This window comes from Carcharhinus amblyrhynchos, unplaced genomic scaffold, assembly GCF_965287045.1.
Source record: "Carcharhinus amblyrhynchos unplaced genomic scaffold, sCarAmb.v2.hapA chromosome_347, whole genome shotgun sequence".
Classification (NCBI taxonomy): domain Eukaryota; kingdom Metazoa; phylum Chordata; class Chondrichthyes; order Carcharhiniformes; family Carcharhinidae; genus Carcharhinus; species Carcharhinus amblyrhynchos.
Genome location: NW_027650087.1, coordinates 49462 through 58757, shown reverse-complemented (window position 1 = coordinate 58757; position 9296 = coordinate 49462). Strand labels below are relative to the sequence as shown.

Below are 9296 nucleotides of genomic sequence, written 5' to 3'. Positions count from 1 at the left end.
GGAAGTTCTTTGTTGAGTGGGGGGAGGATTTAATAAAAGGAAAGTGCCAACAGAGTATGGATTGGAAACCTTACTTCCCTCAAGGGTGGGATTCAGTAACCAGGAAGGTATAGATTTAAAGTATTGATGCGTGGATTAATTGAGGTTTATTTGTGATTTCCAACTGGAAGGATGGAATTGTAATGTCAGAGGGTACGGTGGAAATTTGTGACTGTGTTGGGAGGAGGGGATATTTTAGTCGGGGGGGGGAATAATGGATAGATTGGGGGTTTATTTGTTAACAGGGGGGATTTAATTGATGGATAAAATCTGGATAAAGGGATTAATTGAAGGGTATTTGTGATTTACAAAGGGTATCAGAGGCACAAACCCTCATCACATTTCAGCAAACACCCCAGTCTGTCATTAATCTGGGGATCAGGAGCTGGAGAGGTGGGGTTTGGCAGGGATAGCCCCTTTCCTGGGATGGGAGGAATGGCCTCCCTGTGTGAGGTTATTGTATCTGACAGGCGAGAGGGGAGTCATACAGTCACAGAAAGAGAGAGTGGAATAAGAATGGGGTGATGCCTTCCTTTGCCGAATATCCGGCTCAGGTTAACATGGCCGCGCGGGGGGGGCGCCAGGGTGCAGGCCGTCCGCTGAGGCGCAGCGTCACCCCGGCAACCGCGCAGCGGAGCGGCGGCCACCAATGGCGGCGCGGCCGGCCGCAGTGGCTCCGCCTCTTCACGCGCCCCACTGGGCCCGCCCTCCCAACGGCCGCACTGGCCCCGCCTCTTCACGCGCCCCACTGGGCCCGCCCTCCCAACGGCCGCACTGGCCCCGCCTCTTCACGCGCCCCACTGGGCCCGCCCTCCCAACGGCCGCACTGGCCCCGCCTCTTCACGCGCCCCACTGGGCCCGCCCTCCCAACGGCCGCACTGGGCCCGCCCTCCCAACGGCACCGTCTGCCCCCGCTTCCTACAGCCGCCGGAGCTCCGCCCCCACCTCTGTAGCCACGCCCCCTTGCGCTGACAGCTTTCCTCAAGGGGCTCTCCGGCTCCGGGGGCGGAGCAGAGTACCACGTGGGGCAGACGCTGGCGTTCCGATTGGTCAGGCGCCCAGTTCTGGCGTTGCGTCATTTCCGAACACCGGCGACAGCATGGCCGTAAACAGCGGTAATGGAGACAGGGGATGAGGGGAAGGGTGTGACACCCCGTACCCCGGGGGGAGAGGGAGAGGGAGAGGGTGAGGGAGAGGGAGAGGGAGAGGGTGCGGGAGAGGGAGTAACACCCTGCACTCAAAATGAAGCATAAGGAGCTAACGCTCCCTCCCGGGGTGACGGGGGGGACGCCCCCTCCCCTCCCCTGGGGGAAGGGTGAGGCCCAGCCCCCCCTCCCTGGGGGAAGGGTGAGGCCCAGCCCCCCCTCCCTGGGGGAAGGGTGAGGCCCCCCCCCCTCCCTGGGGGAAGGGTGAGGCCCAGCCCCCTCCCTGGGGGAAGGGTGAGGCCCAGCCCCCCTCCTCCCTGGGGGAAGGGTGAGGCCCCCCCCTCCCCCAGGGGGAAGGGTGAGGCCCCCCCCCCTCCCTGGGGGAAGGGTGAGGGCCCCCCCCCTCCCTGGGGGAAGGGTGAGGCTCCCCCCCCTCCCTGGGGGAAGGGTGAGGGCCCCCCCCCTCCCTGGGGGAAGGGTGAGGCCCCCCCCCCTCCCTGGGGGAAGGGTGAGGGCCCCCCCCCTCCTCCCTGGGGGAAGGGTGAGGGCCCCCCCCCTCCTCCCTGGGGGAAGGGTGAGGGCCCCCCCCTCCCCCAGGGGGAAGGGTGAGGCCCCCCCCTCCCCCAGGGGGAAGGGTGACGGGGGGGACGCCCCCTCCCCAGGGGGAAGGGTGACGGGTGGCAACATTCCGCCTAGGGGGAAGGGTAAAGAAACAGGTTCTCGCGTGACACAGTGGGTTAACACTGCTGTCTCACAGCGCCAGGGACCCGGGTTCGATTCCCAGCTCGGGTCACTGTCTGTGTGGAGTCTGCACGTTCTCCCTGTGTCTGCGTGGGTTTCCTCCGGGTGCTCTGGTTTCCTCCCACAGTCTGAAAGACGTGCTGATTAGGGTGCACTGACCATGCTGAATGTTCGCACTGTCTGTACTGTAAAGAATTGATTACCTGAAAAGACTCGCATTCCAACCATTATCTTGCAATTGTGTCTCTGTCTATATATGCCATGTTTGTGAATCCAACTCTCCACTCACCTGATGAAGGAGCAGCGCTCCGAAAGCTCGTGATTCCAAATAAACCTGTTGGACTTTAACCTGCTATTGTGAGACTTACTGTGCCCACCCCAATCCAACGCCAGCATCTCCACACCATGTTAAATTGCCCTTAGTATCAAGGGGATTAGCAGGATAAATGCACGGAATTAGGGGGGGTGGGGTAGGGCCTAGGATTGTTGTTAGCGCAGGCACGTTGAGCCAAATGGCCTCTACCTGCACTGTAGGGATTCTATTAATCTGCCCGTCACACTTGCGGAGGAAGATAGCGAAGGCTGTGGACTGTAACGTGTGTGGGTTCTTCCTGTGCAGGGGATGAGGAGTTTACGTGGACCCCACCATCTGAGGCAGAGATCAAGGTGATCGAGGCTCGCCGGGAACGCCAGGACAGGATCACCAAACTGATGGGGGATTACCTGCTAAAAGGTTACAGGATGCTGGCAGACAGTTGTCCAGAATGTGGAGTGAGTATAAACCGTATTACTGAGTATACACAGTGAGCGATCCTTACCCTGCTGAATAAACAGTGACTCTGTACAGTTACACAGTGAGCGATCGATCCTTACCCTGCTGAATAAACAGTGACTCTGTACAGTTACACAGTGAGCGATTGATCCTTACCCTGCTGAATAAACAGTGACTGTGTACAGTTACACAGTGAGCGATCGATCCTTACCCTGTTGAATAAACAGGGACTGTGTACAGTTACACAGTGAGCAATCCTTACCCTGCTGAATAAACAGTGACTCTGTACAGTTACACAGTGAGTGATCCTTACCCTGCTGAATAAACAGTGACTCTGTACAGTTACACAGTGAGTGATCCTTACCCTGCTGAATAAACAGGGACTGTGTACAGTTACACAGTGAGTGATCCTTACCCTGCTGAATAAACAGTGACTCTGTACAGTTACACAGTGAGTGATCCTTACCCTGCTGAATAAACAGGGACTGTGTACAGTTACACAGTGAGTGATCCTTACCCTGCTGAATAAACAATGTGTAACTGTACAGGGTCAATGAGTGATCCTTACCCTGCTGAATAAACAGGGACTGTGTACAGTTACACAGTGAGTGATCTTTACCCTGCTGAATAAACAATGACCCTGTACAGTTACACAGTGAGTGATCCTTACCCTGCTGAATAAACAGGGACTGTGTACAGTTACACAGTGAGTGATCCTTACCCTGCTGAATAAACAATGTGTAACTGTACAGGGTCAATGAGTGATCCTTACCCTGCTGAATAAACAGGGACTGTGTACAGTTACACAGTGAGTGATCTTTACCCTGCTGAATAAACAATGACCCTGTACAGTTACACAGTGAGTGATCCTTACCCTGCTGAATAAACAGGGACTGTGTACAGTTACACAGTGAGTGATCCTTACCCTGCTGAATAAACAGGGACTGTGTACAGTTACACAGTGAGTGATCCTTACCCTGCTGAATAAACAGTGACTCTGTACAGTTACACAGTGAGTGATCCTTACCCTGCTGAATAAACAGTGACTCTGTACAGTTACACAGTGAGTGATCCTTACCCTGCTGAATAAACAGGGACTGTGTACAGTTACACAGTGAGTGATCCTTACCCTGCTGAATAAACAGTGACTGTGTACAGTTACACAGTGAGTGATCCTTACCCTGCTGAATAAACAGGGACTGTGTACAGTTACACAGTGAGTGATCCTTACCCTGCTGAATAAACAGTGACTGTGTACAGTTACACAGTGAGTGATCCTTACCCTGCTGAATAAACAGGGACTGTGTACAGTTACACAGTGAGTGATCCTTACCCTGCTGAATAAACAGTGACTGTGTACAGTTACACAGTGAGTGATCCTTACCCTGCTGAATAAACAGGGACTGTGTACAGTTACACAGTGAGTGATCCTTACCCTGCTGAAAGGAATGTATGATGATGATCTTGTATCCTCTGTCACAATCAGGACTAAACCCGCTGTAGAAAGCGAGGGTGTTTGAAAGACTTTTACAACAGCTGCTGTTTGTTGGAGGTTTACAATGGCTCTTATCACTGGACACAGCTGATTGGAAATGGGAACAGATGTGTGGTATGGTGGGGGAGGGGATGACACACACTCTCTTCACCCCCCACTCTGGCTGACCCTGTGGCAGCTGGGGCTTTGTTTAACCCTGGGGCTTCTGGAGCTGAGGGCTTGTCGATGTGGCTCCCAGGGAGCTGCACCATCTGCCCTGACACCTGTTTATCCTGCCTACCAGTTTGCAAGTCTCCCATCTCCCTCCCCAGCCAGCCCACGCACGCACCACCTCCACCCCTCAGTCCCCTTTGCCCCATTTGTGAGTGAAATATCCCGGAGGGAGTGACTCCTTTGTGTGTGTGTGTGAAAGAGAGTGCGCGGGGGGGGGGTGGGCGCGAGAATGGGGAGAGTGCGCGCGGTGGGGTGGGTAGTGAGAGAGAGTGCGCGTGTTGTGTATGTGAGAGAGAGAATGTGAACGAGAAAGACAAAGCTGGAGTAATTTTTCCAACACCCTCGATCAGCAACCATTGAGTCTTGTCCTGCTGCCCCCTTTGTAATGTGCTGAATTGTTACTACACAGAAAAGCCTTGCTGGCTGTTTGAGATTTCCCCCTAGCCAGCAGCAGGTAGTGCTGAATAGCAGCCAGAATTCTGATGGAAGGGGCTGTGGGGGATGTTCTGGTACTTGTTGAGGTGCGGGGGGAGGGGTATCAGACCTGTGTCCAGCACTGGGTGTCTCGCTGACACTATCACCGATTGTCATTCTCCCCGTCAGACTGTCCTCCTCCAAGACAAGAAGCAGAAAAACTATTGTGTCGCTTGCCAGGAGCTGGATTCCGATGTGGACAAGGACAACCCAGGTACGCAGGACTCTGTCCGCCCACTGAGGTGTTTGTTGCATTCGATTGAAAATCGCTCCCTTGGCCATCACTGTAGCTGTCCCACTCTGACACTACTGCCTTAAGAAAGGTTCCACTCCCTCTCCACCCCTGAGCGCCTAACGTAAAGATTCAGTTTTAGGTTTAAGTTTATTGATTAGTGTTAGGCTTACATTAACACTGTAATAAAGTTACTGTGAAAATCCCCGAGTCACCCACACTCCGGCACCAGTTCAGGTACACTGAGGGAGCATACGGCCAGTCCCCGTTACCAGTACGTCTTTCAGGCTAACCCTCCAGGTGTCGGTACAGAGGGAGTGCTGCACTGTCAGAGCTGCCGTCATTCTCATGTTATTAAAAGCCCCCTCCCCCTGAGGGGCAGCACTGCTGCCTCACAATGACAGGGACCCGGGTTCGATTCCCGGCTTTGGGTCACTGTCTGTGTGGAGTTTGTACGTTCTCCCTGTGTCTGCGTGGGTTTCCTCTGGGTGCTCCTGTTTCCTCCCACAGTCCGAAAGACGTGCTGGTTAGGGTGCACTGGGCCGTACTAAATTCTCCCTCAGTGTAACCCGGACAGGCGCTGGAATGTGGCGACTGGAGGATTTTCACAGTAACTTCATTGTGGTGTTAATGTAAACCTACTTGTGACACTAATAAATAAATGTTACATTCAGTGAAAGACAAAGATCGACAGTCATTTTTGGGGAGAGTTGGGTAAGGGAGCCCAGGGAGGGAGATCGACCCCATATCAATAAGTCTTTAAAGTTTAAAAATTTACTTATTCGCGTCACAAGTAGGCTTACACTAACAGTGAGATGATGTTACTGTGAAAATCCTCTGGAGATGAGAGGAGGGGGATATGGAGATAGTGGAGGGGGTGGGGGAGGTGGATACAGAAGTGAATATGGAGGTGGATACAGAGGTGGTGCAGGATGTGAAGGTGGATATGGAGGCGGTGCAGGATGTGGAAATGGTGTGGGATATAGAGGTGGATATGGCGGTGATGCAGAATGCGGAGGTGGCGCGGGAAATGGATGCGGAGGTGGCGCGGGAAATGGATGCGGAGGTGGCGCGGGAAATGGATGCGGAGGTGGCGCGGGAAATGGATGCGGAGGTGGCGCGGGAAATGGATGCGGAGGTGGCGCGGGAAATGGATGCGGATACAGATGTGGAGATGATGGGTGGTGCGAGATATAGAGGCGGATACGGAGATGATGGGTGGATATGGAGGTGGATACAGAGGTGGTACGGGATGTAGAGGTGGATATGGAGATGATGGGTGGATATGGAGGTGGATATAGAGGTGGTGCGGGTTATAGAGGTGGATATGGAGATAGATCCATCTCCACACCATCTTCCTGCACTATTTGAATGGTAGAGCAGGCTCGATGGGCTGAATGTTACAGTAGAAGGATGTGGAGAGCTGCTTGTCTTTGCTGTTACAGAGAGGGGGCTGCATTTGTGTATGTTTGAACGTCACTCCTAGTATCCCTGATTTTTAACCTTCTCTTTGCTCCCACAGCTTTGAACCCACAGGCAGCCCTGTCCCAAGTGAGGGAGCGCCAGCGACTTTTCAACAGCCCCGAGGACCCACCGCTACCCTGCTGCTCCACCCTGGAACTTTCCACCGATACCCCCTGCCCCATGCCCCCTGCTGCGCATGCTCCCGCCGCGCCTGCCCCTGCCCTGCCCCGGGCCGAGGGCGACGCGGGCCCCCCGCGTGCCCCTGTCCACCGGGAGGCCGAGCGGGCGGTGCTACGCAAGCTGGCCTGGGCCAGCAGTGAGCTGGAGCGGGCGTCCAGCGTGGAGTACAGCTCACAGCTCTGCGTCCTGATCAGGGACTGTGCCGACACCCTCCACAGCCTAAAGCGTCTGGCGTAGCCGCACACTCCGGGGGGGTGGTGAGGAGGGGTGCAGCTCTGCAGATTCCATCGGTTCCGGCACCCGTCTCCAAGCTCGTACCACCAACCTCTGACCTGCTCCACGATATTTAATACCGCCCTGTCTGAGAGCAAATGGAGTCTACGTTACTGACGGGAGGGGGGAATTCAGCGATCAGCCGCGTTCACACAGCTTCAGGACACGCGAGCAGGGTTGTTAATATATTCCTACCGGATCCACCACTCAGAACAACAGCCTCACTGTGTCTCCCGCCTCTCCCACATGTTGGAAGCTTAGAAAACACAACCGTTGAAATTAAAGAATAAATTCTTGCCCCCTCTCCCCCTTTCCTCCTGGTTTGGTTTTGTTACATTGTCAGTTTAAGCTTCACGTTTCTGGGGCCAAAGCGGTCTCCTGAGAGGTTGGCGACCCAGGACCTGGCTGCTGCCATCCTGTCCATACCGTTGGAAAGATGTTTTCAGAGTTTGTCAAGTTATTTGGGGGAGGGAAGGGGGGAGATGTGGAGTTAGAAGTTCAGTTAGACACTGGCCTTTGACCTCTACATCCTGAGTTCAGCACCCACTCGTTCAGAAGGCATGAAAATCTCTCCTGTCCTTTGTGTATCTAACCCCATGCTGTCCCTGTCCTGGGAGTGTTTGATGGGGGGACAGTGTGGAGGGAGCTTTACTCTGTATCTAACCCCGTGCTGTCCCTGTCCTGGGAGTGTTTGATGGGGGGACAGTGTAGAGGGAGCTTTACTCTGTATCTAACCCCGTGCTGTACCTGTCCTGGGAGTGTTTGATGGGGACAGTGTAGAGGGAGCTTTACTCTGTATCTAACCCCGTGCTGTACCTGTCCTGGGAGTGTTTGATGGGGACAGTGTGGAGGGAGCTTTACTCTGTATCTAACCCCGTGCTGTACCTGTCCTGGGAGTGTTTGATGGGGGGACAGTGTAGAGGGAGCTTTACTCTGTATCGAACCCCGTGCTGTACCTGTCCTGGGAGTGTTTGATGGGGACAGTGTAGAGGGAGCTTTACTCTGTATCGAACCCCGTGCTGTACCTGTCCTGGGAGTGTTTGATGGGGACAGTGTAGAGGGAGCTTTACTCTGTATCTAACCCTGTGCTGTACCTGTCCTGGGAGTGTTTGATGGCCATGGGGGATGAATATAGATATTCTGATTCTTGTTGAGGTTTCCAGTTCAAATCCATTGGACACAGCTGTATAAATCCTTCCCCCTGCTTGCTGAACTGACTGCCCATTGAAGGGATCTGCTGTATCTACCAGAGAGAGTCCACTCCTTCCTCCACTTCTCCCAGACTTCCAGAATGTTGTTGCTTTTGTGTTTTTGTTTGTGTGATTAAAGTATTTGAGTTTGCTGTTCTGATGTGGCTGGTTTCTTGGTGAATTTGAGGATACCAGAAAGGGATATGTACCTTGAGGGGGCTGAGATGTGCCCTCCCTACCAGGAGGGGCACACAGGCAAAGAAGATGGACCCTGGAAAGGTTTGAAGATATTCTAGATGTATTATCATTCCCCCATGTTCAATCAACAGGTAGAAATGAAGGGCTAACTGGGAGGAGGAGTGCTGTTCTGTCAGGCGTGCCATCGTCTGAATTGAGGCATTAAACCCCTTCCCCCAATGGCACAGTGGTGAGCATTGCTGCCCCACACTGCCAGAGACGCAGGTTCAATTCCAGCCCTGGAGTTTGCACATTCTCCCTGTGTCTGCATGCATTTCCTCCCACAGTCCAAAGATGTGTAGGTTAGGGTGGATTGGCCATGCTAAATTGTCCCTTAGTGTCCAAAGATGTGTAGGTTAGGGTGGATTGGCCATACTAAATTGTCCCTTAGTGTCCAAAGATGTGTAGGTTAGGGGGATTGGCCATGCTAAATTGTCCCTTAGTGTCCAAAGATGTGTAGGTTAGGGGGATTGGCCATGCTAAATTGTCCCTTAGTGTCCAAAGATGTGCAGGTTAGGTGGATTGGCCATGCTAAATGCACAGGGTTATTGGGAAGAGTCAGTGTGGACTCAGCAGATTGAATGGCCTCCTTCTGCACTGTAGTTCTCAAAGACACCCTAAGGCTTGGATGATGTATGTAGAGGGGTAAGTGGGAAGTCTTTCCAGGTAATGTCCTGGTCAAAAGTAACCCTTCAACTCAACAACTCCCCTTCCAAAACAGAAAGCATTCCTCACCACCAACCCCAACTGCTGCCTGTGGGAGCCTGCTGTGCCTAAATTGGTGCTGCCTGCATGATGTGGAGATGCCAGCACTGGTCTGGGGTAAACACAGTGAGAAGTC

The 9296-nt window shown here is 53.7% G+C and overlaps 1 protein-coding gene across 1 annotated transcript; it reads left to right on the top strand.

The window, feature by feature from the left end:
• The first annotated feature begins 1079 nt into the window (after positions 1 to 1079).
• znrd2 (zinc ribbon domain containing 2) lies at positions 1080 to 8375 on the top strand. Its single transcript, XM_080183606.1, has 4 exons — positions 1080 to 1154; positions 2545 to 2696; positions 5009 to 5093; positions 6634 to 8375. Exons 1-4 carry the CDS (start codon positions 1139 to 1141, stop codon positions 6990 to 6992), a joined length of 612 nt encoding a protein of 203 aa, XP_080039732.1. The 5' UTR covers positions 1080 to 1138; the 3' UTR covers positions 6993 to 8375.
• Positions 8376 to 9296: the final 921 nt, after the last annotated feature.

Coding starts and splice junctions, on each gene's coding strand:
- znrd2 (XM_080183606.1), top strand. Junction 2,697..5,008: donor ACAGTTGTCCAGAATGTGGA/GTGAGTATAAAC, acceptor TCTCCCCGTCAG/ACTGTCCTCCTCCAAGACAA. Junction 5,094..6,633: donor TGTGGACAAGGACAACCCAG/GTACGCAGGACT, acceptor TTGCTCCCACAG/CTTTGAACCCACAGGCAGCC.